General features: G+C 41.0%; 1 protein-coding gene across 1 annotated transcript in view; it reads right to left on the reverse strand.

Moving 5' to 3' along the window:
- Positions 1 to 27,006, reverse strand: part of csmd2 (CUB and Sushi multiple domains 2) — a 539,567-nt gene that overhangs the window by 275,511 nt on the left and 237,050 nt on the right. The window contains exons 20-22 of the mRNA XM_069896324.1: positions 23,670 to 23,861; positions 15,343 to 15,481; positions 12,554 to 12,741 (exon numbers count right to left, since the gene is read on the reverse strand). Coding sequence (XP_069752425.1) covers positions 12,554 to 12,741; positions 15,343 to 15,481; positions 23,670 to 23,861 — 519 coding nt within the window. The remainder of the gene's footprint in view (positions 1 to 12,553; positions 12,742 to 15,342; positions 15,482 to 23,669; positions 23,862 to 27,006) is intronic.

The raw sequence follows: 27,006 nt of genomic DNA on the forward strand, positions 1-27,006 counted from the left end.
GAAAAATTACAACTATGTTACAAAAATGCAAATTCATTGTCCATGTTGAACCAAAGGAAGAAAAAAAATCATAGAAATAATAGAGAAAGAATAACAAAGAAAGAGGAACCCTCCCACCACCACCCCCAGAAACAAAAAGAAAGAATAAGAAAAAAAAAGATTGGCTTCACCTAGGAATAAACCCCACTGCCATCAAGGGACAAATAACCTGAGATCTATGGTCCTTGGTGCTGCGAGCACCGGGTGGTGGTGGGGGGGGGGGGGGGGGGGTGGGGGGTTGAGAAGAGACAGGAGGGAGAATCGTTAAATATTTACCTCAATGTACCTTAGGTATGAATTCCATAGTCTTAAAAATACATCATAGCTATTTCTAAGGTTATAGGTGATTTTTCTCCAGGGGAACACATTAGGGTTATACATTATATATTTCTATTTTCCAGTGGGCAAGACCTAGTTCGGAATCAGATTTCCAAGTAACTGCTATGCATTTTCCTGGCCTCTGCTAAAGTGAGCTTAATGAATTTTAATTGATATTCCAACAGTCTCATTTTAGGTCTTACGTCTTCTAAATTCCCCAATAAAAATAATTTAGGAACCTGAGGGTATTGAATTCCAGTATTTTTTTTCCAGGAGATTTCTCAGAGAGGCCTTATTTTAGGGCATAACCAGGATAGTCAGAATAATGTGAACTATTTTGTAACTGTGCAAGAATACACATTTCTCGCTGTGGTAACTGTTGAGCACCACTGTGGAGCATATGTATACATAAATGAGTGTGTGTGAGCAGTCTCCTGAGATGGTGGAAGGCATCAGCAAGTAAAAGTCTCTTCTGTTATTAGAATCTTGCATATTTAAATTATTTAAGAAGCATCCAAAGTAAAACAGAGACATAACAACCAGATTGAATGCAAGAATGTACATATTTTTTGACCACATCAAAAACATTAGTCTGATATTTCCGATTTCAACTTACATAACTTTTGTGGAGTGAGGTATAGCTGATGCAAGAACCTATTGCGCCAGTCGATACCTTACATTAATTGTGTTAATCATGCAGTCCTGACACGCGTTGGAACAGCAAAAATAGATAAATTTCTTTACCCAAATCGGATTCCCACCTTTGTGTTGATTTATCAAGGCCTTGTTTATGGGTTCCCAGCTGAAGTAAGGAATACATTTTTGCAATTTTTTTTTGTGTTCCCCTTTCGAACCAGAACCTCTATTTCACTACACTGCGGTCAGGTCAGTGCTGGACCCAATTTGTCCCCTATATCAGACCTTAACTGAAGGTAGCAGAAAAAAAAGATACATTTAAAACTCCATATTTATTCTGAATTTGCTCAAATGTCATAAATTATACCCATTCAACTCTTGTTGCTATGATCAGCAGTTAACTCAATCCTCGCTTATAGCTTCTTGGTTCCTTCTTGATAAGCACCTGTGCCCTCAACCTTCTCGCTCCGATCCATTTACTGATCCACATCTGATGGGACATCTTTTGTACCCCAGCAAAGGTGATGGTTAGGTCACTCCATTCATTCTGATGGAGGAAAGAAATCCACCCCCCCCAAAACCCCAACACTGGGAGATCTCCCTCGACTTATCGACTCCCAACTGTCCCCATATGCTTCCCCCTGTGAAGCACCTGGGTGATTTTCCTATGTTTAAAGACTATGACAATAATCAAACCTGCTATTGTCATTGAGATGGAAAAGGGGATGGCAGAGACTGTGACAACCGATGCATCACAAGGGACATTTCTCATTAATTTCACACTTCTAGTCAGTCATTCTCAACTTGCTGTGAAAAAAAAAACTTTTAAATGAAGAAGAAGTAAAGGTTGATTGATGTCAGGTTCATCTTTTATTTCCAATTGCTTTGTGAAAGGGATGCTTGCAAATAGATTAGTGTGATTTCTGCCAATATAGCTTCTAAGGGAATGTCATGATGAGAGTCCTGAGAGAAAAAAAGATGCCATCCTTGCCTGGAAACTGAACACCTTTCAAGTTATAGGTGTGGCTCCAATAGTGCTGCAGAACACGTTAGAACCATAAAATAATTACATCACAGAAGCAGGCCACCTCAGCCCTTCTAGTCTGTAGCGAACCACTGTTTTTTCCTAGTCACACTGATCTATACCCATTCCATACCCCTCCATCTTTCTCCCACTCATCTCCCTGTTCAAATTGTTCTTAAATGTGAAAATTGAGCCCACATTGACCACTTCAGCTGGAAGCTCATTCCACACCCCCACTACTCTGTGTTCCCTTATGTTCCCCCTAAACTTTCCCCTTTTAGCCTAAACCCATGTCCTCTAGTTTATGACTCACCTACCCTCTATTTACTCTCTATCCTCCTCATAAACACCTCTATCAAATCTCCCCTCATTCTTCTACTCTCCAGGGAATAAAGTCTTAACTTGTTTAACCTTTCCCTGTAACTCAATTCCTGAAGTCTGGGCAACATCCTTGTAAATCTTCACTGCACTCTTTCCAAGTTATTGATATATTTTCTGTAGTAATATGACCAAAACTGAACACAATACTCCAAATTTTGCCTCATACAATTTTAACATAACTTCCATATTCCTGTGATCAATACTTAGATTTATGAGGCCAATATGCCAAAAGCTCTCTTTACACCCCAATCCATCTGTAATGGCACTTTCAGGGAATTATGTTTCTGTATTCCCAGATCCCTCTGTTCACCTGCATTCCTCAGTGGCTTACCATTTACTGTGTATGATCTTTTTTGGTTTGTACTTCCAAAATGCAATACCTCAAACTTGTTTGCATTAAACTCCATTTGCTATTTTTCAGGCCAATTTACCGGCTGGTCCAGATCCCTCTGCAAGCTTTGAAAACCTTCTTTGCTGTCCACAACACATCCAATTTTTGTGTCATCTGCAAACTTGATCAATGATATAAATATTAAACAAAAATGGTCCCTGTACCGATCCCTGAGGCACACCACTAGTCACATGCCTCCAATCTGAGAAGCCATCTTTCACCACTACCCCTCACTTCTCCCATCCAGCCATTGTCAAATCCAGTTCAGTACTTCACCATGAATACCTAATGTCTGAACTTTTCTGACTAACCTCCCATGCAGGACCTTGTCAAAGGCTTTATTAATGTCCACATAGTCAACATCCACAGCCATTCCTTCATCAACCTTTCTGGTAACATCCTTGAAAAACTTTATAAGATTGGTTACACATGACTTACCATGCACAAAGGCATGTTGATTATTCCGAAACATTCCCTGGCTATCCAAATAATTGTATATCCAATCTCTTAGATCACCTTCCAATAGATTTCCCATCACTTTCATCAGGCTCACTGGCCTATACTTTCCAGGATTACTTTTGGAGCCTTTTTTAAACAATGGTGCAATGTGAGCTACCCTCCAATCCTCTGACACAATACATGTAGTTAAGGACATTTAAATATTTCTGCTAGAGCCCCTCCAATTTCAGTACTAGCCTCCCTCAAGGTCTGAGCGAATATCCTCTTTAATCTCTAAAGGTTCCATGACCTCAGTGCTCGTTTTCCTTACTTCCCACGACTCTCTGTCTATTTCCTGAATGAATACTGATGAAAACATTCAAAAATCTCTCCTTTCTCTTTTAGCTGGATACAAAGTCAACCACTATCATCTTCAAGGGGACCAATTTTGTCCCTTACTATCCTTTTGCTCTTAATATACCTGTAGAAACCCTTAGGAATTTCCTTCATATTGTGTGCCAAAGCAATCTTTTTGTCTTTCCGATTCTTTTCTTGAAGTTTTTTTTTTGCATTTTTATACCCTTCGAGTACCTCATTTGCTCCATATTGCCTATATCTTTTATACACCTCTCTTCTTCTGAACCAGATCGCCAATATCCCTCAAAAACCAAAGTTCCCTATACCTTTCAAGCTTACCTTTGATATTGACAGGAACACACAAACTCTGTACTCTCTAAATTTCACCTTTTAAGTTCTTCCACTTACCTTGCACATCCTTATTGGAAAACAACATCCCAATTCACACATTCTAGATACATTCTCATTTCCTCAAAATTGGCTTTCCTCCAATTTAGAATCTCAACCTGAGGCCCAGACCTATCCTTCTCCATAATTAACTTGAAACTAATGGAATTATGGTCACTGGATCCAAAATTTTCCTCTACACATTCTTTTGTCACCTGTCCTGTCTTGTTCCTTAATAGGAGATCCAGTATTGCATTCTCTGTAGTTGGTACCTCGATATATTGATTTAGAAAACTTCCCTAAACAGATCTGACTAACTCCAAGTCATCCAGTCCTTTTAGAGTATGGGAGTCCCAGTCAATATGTGGGAAATTAAAATCTCCAACTATCACAACTTTTATGTTTCCTGCAGCCGTCCACTATCTCGCAACATATTTGCTCCTCCAATTCTCGTTGACTATTGAGTGATCTATAATACAACCCCATGAGTGTGGTCATACCTTTCCCATTCTTCAGTTCCACCCATGTAGCCTCAGTAGACAAGCCGTCTGGTCTGTCCTGCCTGAGCACAGCTGCGATATTTTCCACGATGATCAATGCCAATCCTCCCCCTTTCAACCCTCCATTCTATATATAGAGCAACGGAACCCCGGAACATTGAGCTGCCAGTCCTGCTTCTCCTGCAACCAAGTTTCACTGCTGGCCACAATGTCGTAATTTCACATGCTTTATTGTTTTTTTTTAAAAAATCACCTCTGCCCATTCCCTGGAGTAGCACCTTTGGAATCGATGCAGACTTTTATGAAGCAGGCTATTTTAATTGTGGGCCAGGAGTGGAAGTAGTAAGCTACAACTCCAAATGGTAAATGTGAACTGAGTCAGAAATTAACGTCCTCAATTTTACTTGTGTTTTTTCCAAAAAAGAGTGAATTCACAGAAAATATACAAAGACAAATAGGAATCAAAATATTATTTCTGTCTTGATTTAAGGCCTAACAAAAACCCTCAACTGTTTCAGCAATGTTCCAAACATCCGTTCTGCTGTTCCTCTGTTTAGTGCCTGCCCCAGTTCACTTAAACACATAGAAAATAGGAATGGAAGGCCATACAGCCCATCCAGCCTCCTCCACAATTCAATATGATCATGACTGATCATACGACCTCAGTTCCCTATTCCTGCTTTCCCTCCATACTTCTTGATCCCTTTAGACAATAGGGCCAAATCCAAATTCCTTTTGAATGCATCAGACAAACTGGCTTCAATAAGTTTTTGAGCTCTAGAGTTCCACAAGTTCACCACTCTCCAAGTTAAAAAGTTTCTCATCATCTCAGCCCAAAGTTTACATCTAGAACATGATATACTCAGTTGAACCAAGGCCTCAAAAAGTTTTGTGGTAAACCACTGTTTGTATTTTTAACTGTCTGGGCATGCCCATTGGCCGACTGTACCTGTGGCTCCTCCCACAGGCTCCTGAATAGTCCACAGTCCCCTCCCCAATTCAATTCAGTTGACCAGCATGGATGTGCCACCATTCTACTGTCAATAAAAGCCCATCACTTTGACATAACTTCCAGACTTTTGGGGTTATTAATCGTGCATCAAGGTTGTTGGAGGTTTGAGCCCTGAGCAGTATTTCCTTATTGTGAAATTCATTTTTAAATAAACAATCTTTTAAGAGAGGGCTCTGTAAAACCACAGACAAGCTTGTTACCTTGTTTAATTGTTCCATCAAATCAACTATGAAGTACTACCACAACAGTGCATTTCCAGGATTGCTGAATTCTAGCCAAGATCACCTGGTACTTGGGTTGATATCTTTCTACCCTCGGGGTGAGAAACCTTTATTTTTTAAATTTAGACATACAACATGGTAACAGGCCATTTCGGCCCATAAGTCCATGCCACCCAATTAACCTTCACCCCTGGTACATACTCATGGCTGAAATGGCCTTGTTACCATGTTGGATGTCGAAATTAAAAATTAAAAGATTACCCACCCCTGTGCCAATGTAATGCTGCTCTCCAACAAACTTATTTCCTCGGTTATTTTTTGAAAGTAATACATCCAACCAAATTAGCTTCCTGCCAAGAATGTAAGAATAGTTCAGGCTATATTTGGAAACATGCAAACACTTTATGTTTGCTTACTGAAATGTCTTCTGGACTTTCTTTCTTTGGCTTGGCTTCGCGGACGAAGATTTATGGAGGGGGTAAAAAGTCCACGTCAGCTGCAGGCTCGTTTGTGGCTGACCAGTCCGATGCGGGACAGGCAGACACGATTGCAGCGGTTGCAAGGGAAAATTGGTTGGTTGGGGTTGGGTGTTGGGTTTTTCCTCCTTTGCCTTTTGTCAGTGAGGTGGGCTCTGCGGTCTTCTTCAAAGGAGGCTGCTGCCCGCCAAACTGTGAGGTGCCAAGATGCACGGTTTGAGGCGTTATCAGCCCACTGGCGGTGGTCAATGTGGCAGGCACCAAGAGATTTCTTTAGGCAGTCCTTGTACCTTTTCTTTGGTGCACCTCTGTCACGGTGGCCAGTGGAGAGCTCGCCATATAATACGATCTTGGGAAGGCGATGGTCCTCCATTCTGGAGACGTGACCCATCCAGCGCAGCTGGATCTTCAGCAGCGTGGACTCGATGCTGTCGACCTCTGCCATCTCGAGTACCTCGACGTTAGGGGTGTGAGCGCTCCAATGGATGTTGAGGATGGAGCGGAGACAACGCTGGTGGAAGCGTTCTAGGAGCCGTAGGTGGTGCCGGTAGAGGACCCATGATTCGGAGCCGAACAGGAGTGTGGGTATGACAACGGCTCTGTATACGCTTATCTTTGTGAGGTTTTTCAGTTGGTTGTTTTTTGTTTTTCCAGACTCTTTTGTGTAGTCTTCCAAAGGCGCTATTTGCCTTGGCGAGTCTGTTGTCTATCTCATTGTCGATCCTTGCATCTGATGAAATGGTGCAGCCGAGATAGGTAAACTGGTCAATCGAACAACTGAAAAGTGGCAAAGCAGCAGGTATGGATGGAATCCCCCCAGAAGTCTGGAAGGCTGGCGGCAAAACTCTGCATGCCAAACTGCATGAGTTTCTCAAGCTTTGTTGGGACCAAGGTAAACTGCCTCAGGATCTTCGTGATGCCACCATCATCACCCTGTACAAAAACAAAGGCGAGAAATCAGACTGCTCAAACTACAGGGGAATCACGTTGCTCTCCATTGCAGGCAAAATCTTCGCTAGGATTCTACTAAATAGAATAATACCTAGTGTCGCTGAGAATATTCTCCCAGAATCACAGTGCGGCTTTCGCGCAAACAGAGGAACCACTGACATGGTCTTTGCCCTCAGACAGCTCCAAGAAAAGTGCAGAGAACAAAACAAAGGACTCTACATCACCTTTGTTGACCTCACCAAAGCCTTCGACACCGTGAGCAGGAAAGGGCTTTGGCAAATACTAGAGCGCATCGGATGTCCCCCAAAGTTCCTCAACATGATTATCCAACTGCACGAAAACCAACAAGGTCGGGTCAGATACAGCAATGAGCTCTCTGAACCCTTCTCCATTAACAATGGCGTGAAGCAAGGCTGTGTTCTCGCACCAACCCTCTTTTCAATCTTCTTCAGCATGATGCTGAACCAAGCCATGAAAGACCCCAACAATGAAGACGCTGTTTACATCCGGTACCGCACGGATGGCAGTCTCTTCAATCTGAGGCGCCTGCAAGCTCACACCAAGACACAAGAGAAACTTGTCCGTGAACTACTCTTTGCAGAGGATGCCGCTTTAGTTGCCCATTCAGAGCCAGCTCTTCAGCGCTTGACGGCCTGCTTTGCGGAAACTGCCAAAATGTTTGGCCTGGAAGTCAGCCTGAAGAAAACTGAGGTCCTCCATCAGCCAGCTCCCCACCATGACTACCAGCCCCCCCACATCTCCATCGGGCACACAAAACTCAAAACGGTCAACCAGTTTACCTATCTTCTGGACTTTAAGGTAATAGTATCAACTTGTTCGAGAGACTGCATATAATACCAGAGGATAGTTGCAAAAAGCAAAGTGAATGAGAGCCATTCTTGAGGATGAAGCGTATTGAGTTGAACTAACCAAATCAAAGAGAGGGATGGAATATCAGCCATTTCAGAATCCAAATTTATTGTCACGAAATTCGTTGTTTTGTGGCAGCACACAATGCAAACATTTATGTAAACCACCTTACAAATTAATAACAATAGTCCAAGAGAAAGAAAGAGGTAAATTAAGGTTGTTCAATGTTAATTCAGGAGTCTGGTGGCAAAAGGGGAGAAGCTGTCCTTGTGCCGTTGAGTACTGGTCTTCAGCCTCCTGTACCTTTTCTTCCCCCTTGACAGTAGCAGAGTGAAGAGGGCATGGCCTGGTTGGTGAGGCTCCTTGAGGATAGAGGCTGTTTTTTAAGACACCATTTCTTGTAGATGTCCTTGATGGAGTGGATTGACACGCATGATGTCGCAGGCCAAGCTAACACCCCTTTGGAGTTTTTCTTGTCTTGAACATTGGCACTTCCACACCAGCCTCCACGGTACTCCTGTAGTACCTTCAGCCTTCAGTGGCAGACTGAATCCCCTTGCTGTTGGAGAGCCTTCTTTGTGATTGCATCAACTTGGAGGCTCCAGGACAGATCCTCAGAGATGTTAACTCTCAGCAATTTGAAGTCCTTGATCCTCTTCACTGCTGACCCCTCCATGAGGATTATTACGTTTATCTGATTTTGCTGCGGTTCTGTCAGTACTGGCATTCACTGTTCAATAACTTTATATTGAGGTGTAAAAGATTTCTTGTAAAAATTAATTAGGACAACAAAAAAGAAAACTAAGTCTTCACAATGAACACATTAAACTAACTGGATATTAATTAATAGGTTAAAACTGCAGATATTCCCTGCCTTACCGCACCTGAAATGTATTGGTTTTCTGATAAAGAGGTAATTTTCTTTGAGTGCTCAGAATAAGAAAACTGCTCCAACACATGTATCTTTGACCTAATACCGAGATTTTCATGTGACTGAGAGCAAGAATTAGCATAGTTATTTTTGGCGTGAAGCAAAATACATCATATTCGACTCACTGGAAATTATTATCATTTGTAATTGACCATTATGAGGACGGAAATGTGGAAAACCTTGTATTTGGCAGAACTCAACCATTTCAAACTCCTAGATGTAGGATTGTAACAAAACTCTAAGCAATGCTTCGGGCTGGAACCCTTCGCTCTTGACGAAGGCCCTAAACTTTGCTATTTCCTTTTCACCCAATGATGTTGCTCAACCTATCGGATTCTGCTGGCAGATTGTTTGATCCTCCAAATTCCTGCATCTGTGGTCTCCAAAACCAAGAATCTCTCAATAGTTTTGAAATAATTCTAATACAAAAAATGGAGCCCCCCCTCCCCAATATGCAGTTTATTTGTGCTACATCAGTGGTGAAATTTTAGGTTAGCTAATGCAAGCCTAAACAGAATAATAAACGCTTTATTACTTCTCAAAAGAAGCTCTGCTCATCATTAATTTTTTTTAAATTCTGGAATGATCTCCTAGGCATCAAGATGCTGCATTCCAAGAGAATACCTAGTACTCATTACTGTGCCATTAACTTACATGATAATTACAGTAATTACAGCAAGGCTCAGAGCATTTTTGGAAGCATTCCCTAGGGTCCCAATGACAACAACTTTTGTTTAGCTCTGCATCTTCCTCACACCGGAGAAACAAAAATCCAGTGTTGTTTTTATTTAAAAATAACCCCAGGATATCTGAAGGTCTTTAAAGTCAATGAAATTATTTTTGAAGCGTAGTTTGTTTCATAATATTGGAAACACAGTCACTAATTTATGCAAAACAAATTCCCTAAAACAGTAAAGTCATCATGATAATTAGTTTTATTGAGGTTGGTTGCAGCATTAATTTGGCCAAGATGCCATCAAAAACATCCTACTGCTTTTCAAAGTAGCACATGGAATCCTTAATACCTCCTGAGAATGCAGTTAGCACTCAGGCTGAAAGATGGCACATTTATTATCCTGCATTATCAGTCCAGACTCTGTGTTCAAGCGCCCAGAATGGAACTGAACTGATTGAAACATGAACCCCATGGCTTTTTGACTCAAAGACAAGATAAGAGTATTGCTACTGAGCCTCAGCTGATATTATCAGGGGAAACCTACATGTTTGACATTTTTATGTTCATTTTACTTGACATGCTACATCTCAGTCACTTCAGCGTTACCATTAATATTATCAAATCCAATAGCTGATTCAAACATTATTCAGCAGATCCTATATTGGGGAGGGTAACAGCACATGCATAGCTAATACCCACCAGAAATATTGCATCAGTCACGCCAATCAGCAACAAAAAAAACCTGTAATTTTGGAGTTGGGTAAATCCCTCTCAATGTACAGTGAATTTTGCCCACACTTGCAAAAATCCTCTTCCCATTGCGGTCCTCCTGTGCCACCCAACTTTCAGTGTTTTCCCTCATTGTGCCATGAAGCAACAAAAAGATGTTTGTTTCGGACATTCATCAGAAGTGATAAGATGCACAGGGAGCAGTGCATCAGGCAATTTAGGACAATATTCTGGACTCCAGGCTTCAGCATGAGCCTGTTACTCCCATACCTGGGTGTATTGCACAGCTCAGGAAGAAAGCAAGAAGCCACAATGAGCAAGACAAAGTATTAAGGAGAAAGAGAGGGAGAAGATGTTTTTTCATCAGGATGGGGCCATATTTGGCCGAGGGGGTCACTCTCTTTAGTGAATATCATTGAGGAACCCTCGATGAGATCCATGTGTACTTCAATGAATTCTGCCATTTGTTACAATTTTCTTCTCTTTGAGATGTTGGCTGGATTGAAGTACCACAGGATAGCTTTAACTGGTTTGAGCTACTTGTAAAATTGAACTGTGGCTGACTCCTCAGCTCATCTATTGCAATCATGTTAGTAAGGCGGCAGGATAACATTGATGTGATGCGTGCATCAGTTTCTACAGTTCTACATTTCTCCTGAATAATAATCACAATTTCCACCTTTGTATTTTGTCTCTGCTTTATTCCATAAGTATTATTTGGCTTTCATTTCAAGTAAATTTCTCTCCAAATGAACTTAGTCATACTGACATTCAACCAGGTGTTCCAAAGACTACAGTGGATAGTGACAGCGTGCATGTCAATCTGTTCCACATTTCTGTACCTACACACAATGGGATTTAAGTGTGAAACTCACCGGAGATCAGTTGGCAATGCTCCGACCTCCCATTCAGTCTCCAAAATGACACTGTGTGCAGGGACAAATCTGTAACAAATTATGCAAATGGAGCCCAATAATACATTGCAGCTGACCCCATAATTTATTCACTTCATTGGAGTTATTATGTTTGTGGAGATACAACCACTGGACTCTGTGACTGCCTGCAGTTGTCTGCATTCCTTCCTGCCTACAGCAAGGGGAAACCCAACTGTATCTCCAGGGAGGCTGGCTCCACCTACTCCCTGCCAATCACTGTCCCCATATAAAGGATCATGCTGGCCCTTGGGTAGGAGTAGAGCATATGGAGCCAGAAGGGACACTGAACCTTGTGTGCGTTTTAAGCTCATTAAAGCCTGTAGTACATCCTTCAGAGTTTGAGCTTGTTTGTTCGCACTGCAGCGCATCACAATCCTTCACTAAAAGGGTTTTTTTTCCTAATTCATACACAGATGACTGATTTTAAATGTCTATTTAAAAAAAAATAGCATTAAACTTTTTAAAAACTTTTAATTATTTTAACTGTGGTACAATCCTTTTCAAAGCATCTTTGCTCTTCCATCTACAGCCTAGTTACAATTCACCGATCTGTCTCAGAACAACCACAGCAGGGTGTCAGGAACCTCAGAAGTTAGATGTAACCAAGGGCATCACAAGATAGGTGAATCCAAGGGCGGGTCCACTGTCATCTGTCCCAATGTCATTCAATTCATCAGCATCAGACTGTCAAACATATAAATTCATAACAGTTTCAACTCTATTGAGATAATACACAGAGACCAGAAAGGCTTTACTGGATCATTCCAAGTTTTGAAATGTTCTTGTTGAAATAGAGGCATCATAGCTTGTGTATTCAATTAATATACCATTGGTGTATTATTTCATGTAGTCAGAGACATTCTATTGGTTGCAAAACAGAAAAGTGCTGGAGAAACTCAACAGATCACATAGCATCTCAAGGAAGTAAATGATGATAACCAATGTTTCAAGCCTGAGCTGAATGAATGGCTCGCTGATTGAAAGCCATTAAATGATTGATAATTTAGCAGAGAGGATTTATTCTCCCGCTTACTCATACAACACCCCCCCCCCCACCCCACCACACCTCCCCCAACTTAATTCACTGACATACCAGGTAGCTTCATTCTCAGGAGGTTGTGATAAGCATTCTCCAGGAATTAATGTAGTACATGTATTTTTTGAATGCATGGATTAATCATCTGAATTGTCTGTTAAAGCACTTTCTCAGATTTTGGCATAAGAACTACTTTAAAAAAAAATTCTAACATAATGATCTGTTTCGAGGAATAAAAAGGTTACCCATATATTCAAGAATGAATCCCTTCATGCTGACAGAGGCATCACTTCGAAAGGCCAGAAAGAGGTTGTTGCTGCTGCTCTCAATTCTGTCAGGCACTTGCAAGCCTTGGAAGCTCCCAATCAGAGGACTGAGAGAGTCTGGTCCATCGTAAATATGAAGGAAATCATAGCCTGGTTCCACATTGAAGCTGAAAGCAGAAAGAAGGGAGATAACTAAACATGATGTACAAAACCAATTCAAGCAACATTTGAATATTTCTGAAGTCTGTTCCATGGCCCATCTTTTTACAATGAAGCCAAAATCCTAGCAGTAGAGATGTTATTCATCAGATTGGACAACACGCAAAAAACATTTCTCCTTTGGCTTTCTCAATGGTTAGGGTTACCATGAGGTGTACACTCATATTTTGAAACTTTGTCTTTAATAATTTCCCAATTACCATAGTTTGACTCTCTTTAGTCCATGCAACAAAACCAGGCTATTTTACTTTGTCATTTTAATGAATGGGGTTGGAAGGATTAGATAGGAATGCCAGATGTTTTAAGCATGTTGTTTCAGCTGAGGGAATCTCTTATTTAAAAAAAAACAACTAGAGCCATGGTTAGTGTAGTGATCAGAGCGATGTTATTGTAGCAACAGCCACCCGGGTGCAAATCTGGCATGGTCAGTAAAGAGTTTCTATGTTTTCCCCATTTCTGTATGGGTTTGGACTGCATGGAAGACCTGAAGTATCTCAAATAAGTGCACAGATTATAGATTGATCACTTCATTGATGAAGTGGATTATTTAAAGCAAGGAGATCTGGTTTTTAATCTTTTATCTGAAATTCTGAAAACCAAAAACCTCTATAAACCGAACATTTTTTCCCATGGATGTCGTCTGCACGTCAACGCATTTGGCGTGAACCATGACCTGACGTGTCCCACACTCCACTCACACATGAATATCCCATGTTGGGCCGTGTCGGTCATGAGTGGAACCCTGGGGAATCCTCACTTTATAGGTTGCAGCAGAAAATTGGAGTCCAGCACCTCCGATTTGCCGTATTTGCGTGCATGATTTGTCATGGATGGCCCGACACCATGATGCCCCCTGTCCAGGGCGGCAACAACACCCCCCTCCCATCCAGAGGCCTTTCTAGTTAGAGCATGTCTTTGGTGCGAATCGGAAATCAGCTTAATGCACCATTATTATTGTTATTCTATTATCAAAAAAAGAAAATCGGAATTGCGAAAAGTGGACTGAATTATCTCCTTCCATGCTCTATTAATCTATTATTTGATATAGTTTCAAGGGACGCTGACCACATAGTTTCAGAACCCTCTTGGCCATTGTCAATGTAGTATAGTGGGACCCACAAGCAGCTACAAAGTGAGGGGAGGAGTGAGAAGGAACACAGAAAGGAAAAACAAATTAAACTAAAAAGGGAGAAAACAGGAAGGACATAAAATGAAGTGAGAGAGAGATTGAGAAATAGAGAAAGTAAACAGACCAGAGAAGAAGGAAGGTGGAATTTTTTTTATTCAACATTTCTTCGGTGTAAAATATAGGAGCAACTGGGTACATTCACAGTTTTCAAAATAAAGATTGGAACATTCAGTCTTTATGATCGTTGGGACCAAGAACAGGTTGTGCATTGAGTTTACACAGCAAGCATCTGTGACTTTGGCCCTGATTTTCATAAATGTATTCGGGGAAAATTAGATGCATTAAATCCAAGATTTTCTCCACTAACTCTCAATATGCATCCTCCTGTGTCCATTGAGCAAAATAGATAACAAAAAATGGTCGGCGAGGAATCATTCAATGTGAAAATCACCGATAGGAATCAAAGGTTTTTGCTGGACATTTCACTTTGACTGAAATCCTGTTTTAACCCTCAAAGAATGGCAATATGTCAAGCATGCAAAGGGAAAAAGAATTTCTGGTTATTTTCCTCAATTCCAATGATTTGCAGGGAAAAAAAAGCTGAAAACTTGATTATCTGCAGTTAATATTTTTTTGATTTTTTCCAGTTCTGACAAGGTTATAATAACGGGGGTCATGCAAAACTGCACAAATCAACAAAGCATGGTTGTTTAGCAAGGTTTCGGCAGGAGATAACGTATGTGGCATCTACATCATTCCAAGATGCAATCTCCTGTTGGGGAAAGGTCACAGTGCCGTCCTCCAACTGTCAAGGAACTGCTACACTGGCATTTCCTAATTAGCATGTTACAAACCCAGAATGATGGGGCTGTATTAATTAAAAAAAAATTGTACATCAGAGATATTTTGTGTGCAATTGACACCTTTACTTTGGTGTTCAATGTTATTTTGTTTTAAAAATGGTTATTATAGGTGACAGTTCACAAGAGATGGTCATTTTATTTTAATCATTAAAATGGATTGTTTATAAAACCAGGGAAGAAATCGGTAATTATGGGGTAATTTATTTCCATTGAACAATTCTTGCCCTTTGAACACTGATTCTGAAATTTGGTTTGTTTAACTTGTATAGAATTGCACGAGCACTTCGAAATCCTGATCCAATTTGCATCAATCACGTCTTAATTTCAATCTCCTTTTAAATTGGAAACAAATATGTTGGATGGTCAAATATGAGAAGGATTGCCTCTTACTCATTTGTTGCAAGTTTATTGTTTCGCAGCTAATAGAAATTATAGGAGAGAAGGAAGCTATTTGGTTCATTGTCCCCATGTGAGTCTTTGGAAAAGAAGCAACTTGGTCTCAATTTCTCAACCTCAAGCAGTAGTCCATCCTCTGAATGACCTCACTTTGAACATACCTCTGAAATGTCAGGACAATAACATAATCAGGTGAAACCGTCACTTTCCAATCACACTCCTTGCCATGAGGATAAGGCTCTGGATAAAAGGGAGATAGGATCATTCCTGTGGGGCCAGTCAAATTCCCTCCACAGGGAGCTGAAAAAGAGGAGAAAAAATATGAATTAGATTGCCCTCAACTTGGGAAATAAGAAAATATAAGAAAAAAAAATCTGTTGGATTAAAAATTAAAGATTTTGCGATTGATTCACCACAATCATTCACATCAGGCTGCTTCCTCTTTTAGAGCACATCAGTGTGCAAGTGGTTTGCTCTGCAAACTCTGAACCAAAGCCACTGCCTCACTCTGACTTTTCGTGCACTATTTCACATTTATTTTTGAAAGGTGGTTAATATGAATGTTTGCACTGTGGTGCCGCCACAAAACAACAAATGTGGTGAATTGTTCATTTCAATAAATTCTGATTGACACAGAACACTTACAAGTTCATTTTTCTTCTGAAATGATGAAGAGTTAGCTGAACATAAAACCACTTGAATACGTAAAAGATTTGTGTAATGTTGTAGAATCTTAGAATGAAATGAAACACATCTTTTGGCACTGAGTTGATGCCAGTCATCAAGCAACCAGTTCTAATATGAATCCCACACTCATACCATTTTTTCCCCCCACATCCTCATCAATCCTCACTGATTCAACCATGCACCTGCACAAGGAACCAAAAATGGTGACCCATTAACCTACCAACGCCGAATGTCTTTGGGATGTGGGAGGTCACCAATGCATCTCGAGGAAAGTACATCCTCATGTCTAACATATTTAATAATCTAATCCAGATTAAATATTGACTTTAACCAATAGATTATGTTACATTCAGAAAAGGCAGGAGAAAATGAAGTGAAATGAGACCACGTTGCGATGTCTGAAAGAGGAGGTACTGCAGCAAAGAGAAGTGTCAGAGAATTGGCAGAGAGGATAAAGGCTCTAACATCCAGGAGAAAGCGCAAAGAAGTAAAAGGAGCACTTGGTAAAACATCTGAAATTAATGAAGCTGACCACACCAGGTGCAATGACATCACTTTAAACTTCCATAGAATCATCACTCACTGCAAAATAGTTATTGAATTGAACAAAATATCTTTAAAGGCAAAGGTAATATGATGTGCATTCTATCCTGTTTGCTTGGAGTAAAAGAGAAACCTTACAATTATGATCTTGAAATCACTCTAAGGTATCTCAAAATGTAATCAGTGAATGTTTCAATCAGTAAAGTTATCGGTAAATTACTTTACCAACACTCAAAATGACATTACGTTATCTCCCAATGGTCCAGAGGCTGCAAATATTAATGAGCAATCCCAATCTCATCTTTTTTGAACATGAGCCCATGGCTAAAATTCACCTACATATTTTGCATGGAATACCACTTAGCTGTCTGCGTCACCTGAAGAACTCCTTAACAAGACCTGGGCAAGGTAAAGGAAGTGTGAAGTATTGATGATATTCTTCCAGTTGCTCCACAGTGTTGTCGGCAGCAGAGAATTAGGAATTTGGAACAAACTGAATGAAAAGAAGATGTGCTTTTGTCATTCATTGCTGGACTGAAACAGATAAAAACTTATTACACTGTGGATGAGGACTGGATGGTAAAACAGTAGTGCCCAAACATTTGAGCTTAGAGGACTGGTTACATCTCATTGCATCCTATGGACTCTGCGTGGCCTGCTGAGGTCCTCCAGCACTTGTATGTATTGCACAGTTCCCATTATCAAATGATCTGGACATCACTGCTGAATATGTAGTAAAAGCCCTGTTATCCAAAATTGAAGCAACCAGCAACCTCAAGCAACCAGCAGAAAATAAATAGGTAAAAAAATGTGGAAGTATTAAACTGGTGCTCCCTAGCAGTTAGTTCACCAATCACACAACACACAATCTCAAGCAACCAGCAAAATCACTTCTCTGGCATCTATCAATTCCCATAGTTTTTAAACACTATCTGGGAATGTGTACAGTGGTAATTATTGAGAGAGTTTGATGGCAATGCTCATGGCAGCAACTCTCTTCGAAAGTATTTTCATTCAAAAACACAAAATTTTCTTTGATAATCAAAATATCAGGAAAAATAACTGATTAAAAAAAATAACAAAATTGCAAGTCGTGGAATTGACCTGAAGTAAAGAAAGTTTTTACTTTCATGTTTGAAAGCTGTGACTGGCATTACTTCTAAAACACTGCTGATGTTTAGTGGATTGTGAAGAGTATTTTAAATAGCATAAGATTGCAACTAAGGAGCAGGTTAAACCACCAGAGCACAGAGAAATTAAGCAAGTAATTTTTCATGGGGGTCTGAAAGCAACAGTTTCATGAGAGGAATGATGAACAGGGATGAGAATATATTTTTTCTTTATATTTAAATTGCATCTCAAATAGTCCGTCAGGTTATAACCTTCACGGTGGTCTACCATGGAGATGGAGATTGAAGGATAAGAGAAGTGATATAAAGAAGCCCATCTCCTTCACCCTCCCCTCAGTTTGTTTCGGCATTCAGTGAGATCACGAGAGTACTGTTTGTCAGCTCCATTTACCAGCCACTGATCCATATCTCTGACATTCATAGAGATCAAAATCAATTATTCATAGTGCGTCACCGTCCAGAGACTTTGGGGGTTCTGTTTATTTAATCTGCTGAGAATGATAAGAGAAGCATTTGTTGCGACAGCCAATTTGTTTGGGGGGAGTGGAGGAAACACCAGTAGTTATATTACATCGGCCTTTGATCACATTTGGAATTAGATTTATGAAGCAGAAACAGGACTTTGGAAAATGCCTTCGAAGTAAGTGAACAATCTAAATAGCTGAACTGGAAACTTGACATATTTCAAGTTTAGTTTATTGCCATCTGATTGTACAAGTACAACCCGACAAAACCGCGTTCTCCAGTCCTCGGTGCAAAACACGCAGACAAACAACCAGACACAACGCACATTCAGACAAAAAAAAGTATTATATCTATAAAAATAAATATAGATTGTTTTGAGACTATGAGCGTCTCAAATGGTTAGTGTGAGCAGTCCCTTTGGTCGTTTAGCATTCTCACTGACCTTGGGAAGAAGCTGTCCCTCAGCCTGGTGGTGTTCTTTCTGTTACTCCTCCCAACGGGAAAAGCTGAAAGATGCTGTGTGCAGAGTTGAAGGGATTGCCAATTACTTTGCACGCCCTCTTCAGACAATAATACTAGTAGATCACGTTGATGGGCAGGCTTGCGGGGGTGGGGGAGGAGTGGGAGGGAGGAAAACTCCAGTGATCCTCCCTGCCACTCTAACGGTCCAGTGCATTGACCTCCGATCCATTTTTCTGCAGCAGGTGTACCCACACTGTGAAACATCCAGCCAGGATGTTCTTGCCAGAGCTCCTATAGAAGGTTCAGATAATGGTGGCCAATCGCCTTCCCCACTTCAGTCTTCTTAGGAAGTGCAGTCACTGTTGTGCCTTCCAAACCATGAGGCGATGTTGAGTGTCGAAAATAGGTCATTAGTTAAGTCCACTCCAAGGAACTTGGTGCTTCCACTTACACCACTACAGAATTGTTGATGTGTAGTGGAGGGTAGTTGTTTCTGGTCATCCTGAAGTCCATGATCATCGTATTGTCCACGTGGAGACTCAGGTTGTTACTCTTGTCACATTTCACGGTATTTTCCACCTCTTCCTTGTGGCGCAACTCATCATTGTTGCTGAGGAGACCAACTACTGTTGTGTCATCTGCAAACTTTATCACACTGTTGCAGCTGGATCACCCGTGGGTCAGTAGCATGAACAGGAGGAAGCTGAGCACACAGGTGCACCAGTGCTCAGTGTGACGGTGTTCGATATTCTGCAGTTGACCTTGACAGAGTGTGGTCTTTCCATTAGGAAGTCCAGGATCTAATTACAGAGAAAGGTGTTGAGTCCCAGCAAGGACAGCTTCTCCACCTGCCTCTAGAGAATGATCATTTTAAACTCCAAGTTGAAGTCAATGAACACCAGTCTAGCATGAGCCATTGTTCTCCAGGTGGACCAGACAGAGTGAAGCAAGAATCAAGAATCTTCTGAGGAACAGTTTCTCCTTTAGGTGAATTGAAATGGATCCAGCATCTCTGGGAGGTGTGGTTTGATGTGTTCCATCACCAGATGGTCTGAGCATTTCTTAATGGGGGAGGTCAGTGCTACAAGGCTGTTGTCATTGAGGCCTGTTATTGTCGCCCTCTTGTGTAGTGGCATGATGGTGATTGTCTTGAACCCTGCTGGAATGATAGACTGCTGCAGTGAGGTGATGAAGATGTCTGTGAAGACCTCCATTAATTGGTCTGTGCAGTCCTTCAGTACATGACCAGTTATGTTGTCTGGTGGCTATGCACGGGGCCAGTTCATTAGGGGGACAGAGTTTTCTTTGGCATCATCCTGTTCTTCTCATCAAATCGTTCATAGAATGTGTTCAGTTTGTCCAGAAGGGAGACATCATTGTTTTTGATTCGCAAGGTTGACTTGTGATCTGTAATAGTCTTGATCCCTTTGCCACATGCACCTCATGTTGCCAGTGTCGCACAGCTGTCTGTCATTAGCAGGGGAGAGTTCAGTCCTGGCTGATCTTAGTGCCATCCTATCCTCTGACCTGAAGCCAGCATCACAAGCTCTGAGAAGGGCCCTGATTTCATCCATCCATGATTTCTGGTTAGCCCTGGTTGTGAAGCATTTGATCTCGGTGACACCCTCAATGCATTTGCTGATGTAGCCAGTCACTGAGTTTGTGTATTCCTCTATGTTGACATGACTGTTGTAGGTGGCTGCCTCCCTGAAACAGCTCCAGTCTGTGGTCTCAAAGCAGTCTTGCAGCACTGCTTCCCTATACCCATCCCCCCTCCCCCAAACCACGTCCAGATCTTCCTGCGAACTAACCTAGTTTGCTTTGCCAGTGGACTGTATTCTGGGGTTAACAGAACAGATATGTGATCCAAGTAACCAAGGCACCAGGGTTGTTGGTCTACACCCGATCCAGGGTGTTCTCTCCTCTGGTGGCGAAATTCACATGCTTTTGAAACCATAATAGGACAGTTTCGTGTGATTGAAGTTGCCAGCAACAATCATAGCTAGCACTGTTAGTTGGAAGTCTGAGCTCCACAGATTCACATACTGCTGTATAGGGAGACAAATACAGTTCAAGTCTTCAGGTCTTCCTGGAAGCAATATGGTTTGTGAAAGAATCTCCTGAAACTGTACATCAAGCAAGAATTGTTGAATTTGGGCAATTTTGATTAATGAAGTTAGAAGCAGGAAAATTGCTTCCACTGGAAAGGGAGACTAGAACAGGAGGATTTAGATTCAAGATCCAAGGGAGCAGATTTAAGGGAGAAATGAGGAGGAATTAATTCGTCCAGAGAGTAGTGAATCTCTGGGAACCTCTGCACAATAAAACAATAGTGGCTACCTCCCTAATTATATTGAGACAGATGGTAGGGGAAAAGGCAGGCAAGTGGATCTGTGTTGCAGCCATGATCTCGTTGATAGACAGGACATGGTTGGCAGGCCAGATGTTCTTCTCCTGTTTCTAGTTCTTGTGGCAGTTTACACCATGAACCATTAGCTCAGTCCATTAACTAAACACAAAAAAGACAATTATTCTCAGATGACTGGTTTACATACTTTACCATGAACAGGTTCACGCTGCTAATCAACAAACCAGTGTCATTTTAGTTTTCTTCTGATCAATAATTGATCTAGATAAGGACCAACCCCCACAGAAGCAATAGGCTCCTGATGGTGGTGTCTCAATATGGTCACATTCGATGTGTATCTGGATAAGCACTTGAATGGCTAAAAGGTATACTGTTGTCAAAAGGCTGGTAAGTGGGATCAGGATACATATTTGAAGGTCAAAATGGATATTTTGAGCTGTCAGACTTGTTTCCATGCTGTTTGATTCTATAACTCTGTGCAATGGCACTTTATTCATGCAAGTTGCTCTTGCAAATGATTCCTTCCTCCTGTTATAGCCATTGTAGATTTAGATGGCCCAAACTTCTTTTCTTACGGTTTTGAGGTTAACTGGGGTATTATTGACATGTACATGTAAACCAATTCGATGTTCCCACTAAAACAGATGTCTGCTCAGTCTGCACTTACTTGCACTGTTGAGGGCCTGCATCGGGCAGGTCAAGTGGTCAAGCAAATGACCTTTGGACATTTTTGAAACACCAAATAAGAGAATAAGTAACACATTCAAGTTAACTTATCTGGAAGCTTAATAAGCAAGAAAATCAATGTTGATGCACTTCCATATTTTGTAAGTATGTTATACAATAATTACAATTGTGACTTTTTGAAATATGCCTTAACATTGTTTTCTGAATAAAGCATGCAACAGGCTTTTGGCCCATTGAGCCACAGCACCATTTTACATTAATCCTGCTCTAATGCCATTTATATTCTTTGTTAATTTCCATTCTACTCAGCAACACGCTTGGGGCAATTCACGGTGGCCAAATAACACATCTGCACACAGAACCATTGACCAGTAGAACATTACAGCAGAGATACAGGCCCATTGGGCCTTTTAATCTGTGCCAAATTATTATTCTTCCGCCCCACTGACCTGCACCTGGCCCATTTCCCTCCCATCCAGGTAGCTGTCAACAGTTTTATTTAATGTTCCAGATGATGGCAGTGAGGCAGGGGCTTAAGCAGCTTCTCTGAACTGATGTTACCACAATGGTGAAGTAAGGTGCCATACAAAAATTCTTAACTGATAGTTAAGCGCTGTGGAGATATGGAGCTGTGGAAATGTGTGAACCGTGAAGTAAGGTACAGACCTTCGAAGAAGGTTGCAGGACTTCACAGCGTGGAAATGTGTGAACCGTGAAGTAAGGTACAGACCTTCGAAGAAGGTTGCAGGACTTCACAGCCTGGTCTGCTGTGGTGATCGGGCCTGTTGTGAGGACTCTGGCGTCACTTGCTGCCAGTGACTGAGGAGGAGACGCTGTTACAGGTTTTGTGGAGGTGTGCTGGAGCAGGCTGCATCACGCGTCTGGCTGAGAGGATCTGGAGGTCTGTGTGCTCTGTGGTGGAAGTGTCGGGAGCGCAGAGCGGCCATGTCGAGTGCCTTGCCTGGATGTTCTGGAAGCTGTGCTGTCTTGGAGAGCGGGGTCCTGCGGCAGATGGTTGGGTCAGCGAGGAGGTCATTGGGTCTCTCTATCGCTACTGTGCTGAAGCTGGCGGACCCATATGGATATGTGAACTGTGTGGCAGTTCTTCACTTCAAGCTACTAGAATTTTTAAAATCTACATCTACAGAAATGTAACATGTCTCTGCTGTGACTACTGTCTAGTTTTTATTAAATTCATCTTGTGCTGTATAGTTTTTACTGTTTATTTATTCACTGTGTAGGTTATGTTCCAGTGTTACGTTGTTTTATTTTCTTTTGTTTTGTCTGGTGTACGAAGGGCATAGACTGGTGTTCTCTACGTTGTTTGTTTTGTGTAATCTTGGGACGTGTGGGTAGCATTATGGTTTGGAGGAAGGTTATTTCATTTATTATTGTGTACTGTTTTACAGTCTGGCCTTAAATGACAATAAAAGTATCGTATCGCAATTAGAGAGGAATAACAAGCTTGGATGAGACAATAAATTCAATTAATCAGTTTGTGAATATACAAGATTATTCCATTCAGAATTCCGAGATTAGGAATACATCTAAACCTCATGAGTTTATGGATATAATTAAACAAATGAACAAATCCAAAGGGAATGCTGGCTTAAAAATGAAGCAAGCAAGATTGGAAAATAAATGTATTGTATCTGTTCCCTTGCAACCAACAGTTAAATGGTGAGGACTGAATTCCTATTGGCAAAACAGGTTTCGACAGAGGGCAGATTAAACATAAAATCCATAAACCGTCGGAAGATGGGACATCTCGTTAAAGTAGATAGGTTGGGCAATTTTTAGTTTCATTCAGGATTTGATACTTGCAATTTCACGAGAACGCTATGAACAATGAACTTTGATTAAGCAATTGATTTCCTCACAATGTGTATTACACAACTTCTTTAATTGATGCATTTTTTTCACCAGGTTGGTCTTCCTTTCAAGACATTTGTGCTAATTTTTCACAGATTATTCAATCTCATCAATTTTATTATTTGCTTAATCCCCTTAAAAATGAAATCTCATTAGATAAGATAAAAAATAAACACTTTAATGTTGCAATCCTCACCCATCAATGTCAGATTCATTGGTAAAAATGTGCAAGATGAATGGACTAAAATGCACAGCAGCTGATTACAATCCATACCTATACACGCCGGAGGATCAGGCTGCCAGAAGAACCGATTGTCAATCTGCACACATGTGATGGCTGCCTCTCCTTGTAGGGCATAGCCAGGATCGCACTGAAATACAATGGAATCTTCAGGCTCCCTGCTGCCTCCACTTCGACTGCCATTTTGAGGAAATCCAGGATCATTACAGGATGTGGCTGTGGAGACTGTAACAGTGTGCAATGGTTAAAACCAAGAAAAATTACCAGCAAGATTATTGAAAATACTATTACCCGTGCATCTGCCTTTGTACCAAAGCAAACTTTTCACCGATTAGTTCAAAAGGGAGGCATAGATGCCACAAGGGTTGCACCACCAGCTTCAGGACCAGCTGCTATCCCTCCACCATTCTCCTCAACAACAAACTCAATCAGGGACTTATTTAAGGACTCTTATTTTGCACTTTATTGATTTTTAAAAAAATTCTTGCATTGCAGTTTGTTTACATTTTTTAAATTGTTTACATGTGTTCGTTAAGTCAACTATTTTTGCAATGCCAATGAATGGTAATTCTGCCTTGCCCGCAGGATGTCATGCATGTACTCTGGCAATATCCCTGAAATCTGAATCAAGGGTGACAAGGATCTGATACCTCAACCACAGTATTTCATGCATTACAATCTTTAACACTTAAAATTGTGACTCTTGGTCCTCCACTCCTGGAGCTTGGCCACAGTTGAATCAGGCCTGAGCTTGGGGACAAGAGGTTTTGGATTTACTTTTCAATGTTGTCGTCATCTGTTAAGGGGAAGGAATCGGCCCACAACTTGAGAGGAATGAGGTATATTACTGGTGCTGTCACTTTGGGTGGAAAGGGGATTTTATGGAGCAGTGACGTTCAGGGAAGGTCAGCACTAGGAGCAAAGATTGTGGAAGGAAGACGATAACACACTGTGTAAGAGGCCAGGGTCCTGGAATTAGAATGAAAAGGTCAGAATGGGTGCAAATAAACAGTGGAGAGCCTGGAGATTTATGTCCTTGTGACCACCAGGTAGTGGGCCACCAGACCCCTCAAGCTTGCCCCACCATTCATTATCATGTTCGATTTACCGCAGGCCTCAACCCCTCCTCAATGGCAGATCTTCAGAGCCCTCATACAAAAAGCTATCCACTTCCACTTTAAGTAGTTCAAATGACCTAATCTCCAAAATGCTTTGAGGTAGAGAATACCAGAGAGTCACAATCTTTGTGGTCCTCTCCCCAATCTGACAATTGCGTCCCTGTTCAAGAATCTTGCACTAGTGAAAACATTCCTTGCCCTAGCGAAAACATCTCAGCATCCATGTCATGCTCTCTTACGATCTCAAATAATTCCATAGGATTACCCCCTTTTTCTTCAAAGCTCAGAGACCCAATGTGTTTCGCCTCGGTTGACAGGACAAGCCTCTCCTCCCAGGAATTGGCCTCCTGCCAACTATTGTATCCTTTCTTATGTAAGGGGGAAAAACTGTGTTCATTATTCCCAGTGGCCTCACGAACATCCTGTACAATTGTTATAAACTATCCTCATTTCTAAACCCCAATTCCTTTGCAATAAAAGTCAATATGCCCTTTGCCTTCTTGTCTGCTCATGTGATTCACAAAGATTTCATGCTTTTCAACTCTTTTTCAAGTTTACCTTTTGATTCCTCTTACCAAATCCCATGACCTCAAACTATCCAACATTAAATTTCATTTGCCACGCTTTTACCCCCTCATTCAGTCCAATGAAATACTGTTGCAGATTCACATATCCTCAAGACCAATGTCCTTCCACCTATCTCCACATCATTGACAAATACGGATACTTTTTGTTCCCTCTTGTGGGTCCTTGAATCTGTAAAAAGATCTATTTATTCCAGCTTTCTGTGTTTTTCATGATAACCAGTTTTATATCTTTTTTTTATTCTATTTCATTTCAATCCATAGATTTTCATGCAGCTAACAGTCCCCCGATTCTTGCAGTGTGCTGGCCAGTCTTTGAATACTGGGAGGTTGCAACAAACATGGGGTTAATTCCCCTGATAGCTTAGTGCAAGTTCCCCTGCCATGTGCTAAATGGAATGAAGCACAGAGCAAGACATAGGTACTTAGGTCAAGCTCACAGTCAGTAATGCCCAGTTAAATTGTAATTGATGTAATTCAATCGGGAAATGGTGGCAAAAATCAGTTCACTCTGATTTAGGCCAGTTTCAGAGCACGTAAAATATAATGCTATAAAATTTCTAAGTGATTGGCAGTTTCAATTTTCTCATAGCTATTTGACCTCTGCAATCATACCTTTGTTGCACTTATTGAATTCACATGAAAACATCATCGATCAAGGTGATCAGATACTGAACATTTTGGGGAAAACTGTACATTTCTTCTTAAAAGGCTAATTTTTACTGAAATCCAATAGTTATTCTATTGGTAATTTCTGTTGCACCACATTAAGTCTGTTATTCCTTCACTGAATGCACAACTTTATACAGTTCTTCCAAGTATGTTTTGCTGGAGCTCCTTGTGGTGATATATAATTACACCACTTGGTCATCCCGGTGACCTTGTATATAAAGCAGCTACAGTCCAGCCTTCCAGGTTCACCTTGCAGAGAGACAAGACCTCTTAGTGTACATATTAGTTTATTAAATTATACTCGCACTGCTGGTGTGGTTATTGTCAGTAGACTCCTGGTGGAATTTTTTTTTAAGGCTGCAGTTCACAAGGGTTGCAGCTGGTTGTCCTGCAGGTTGAGTCTCACTGACAGAGGAATTGCAGCAAGCAGGCATAGTCTGTCTTTGAGTTAATTGGCTGCAGCTGGGCATACCTTTTACAAGCACACCATTGTTGAGAGCACAATGCAAATGGCTTTATGCACAAATATTTTACTAAGAAGGTTGTTCCACTTATCCCATTGCAATGAACTTAATTATTGCTTTCTCAATGTTTAAGCAAGACTCGAGTTTGCAGTGAGAGATCAATTTGGAGATGGTTAACTACTACTTTTCATTTTATTCCTCTCTCTCAACTCCAGAGATTTTATGTTTAATATTGCCCTCCGGTGCTGTCCATGTGGAGTTTCCATGTTATCCCAGTGTTCTGGTTTCCTCTTGAGGATATGCAAGTTTGGTAAGATAATTGAGGACTATAGAGTAATCTTTACTATCAGTGGGTGGGAAAAGAATAGAGTTGAGGGTTTGCCAGGTAGATCCAAGATTTGATGGATAAAGGCTGCCTCATTAAATGTATATAAAATAAAAATAGCAGATATTTGAACAAGAAGTAAGGATTATGGGGAATGAAGCCAAGTTCTCTGCCTGATCAGCCATGATTTTTGTTGTATGGCAGGGT

Source organism: Narcine bancroftii, chromosome 8 (genome assembly GCF_036971445.1).
Source record: "Narcine bancroftii isolate sNarBan1 chromosome 8, sNarBan1.hap1, whole genome shotgun sequence".
Lineage (NCBI taxonomy): Eukaryota > Metazoa > Chordata > Chondrichthyes > Torpediniformes > Narcinidae > Narcine > Narcine bancroftii.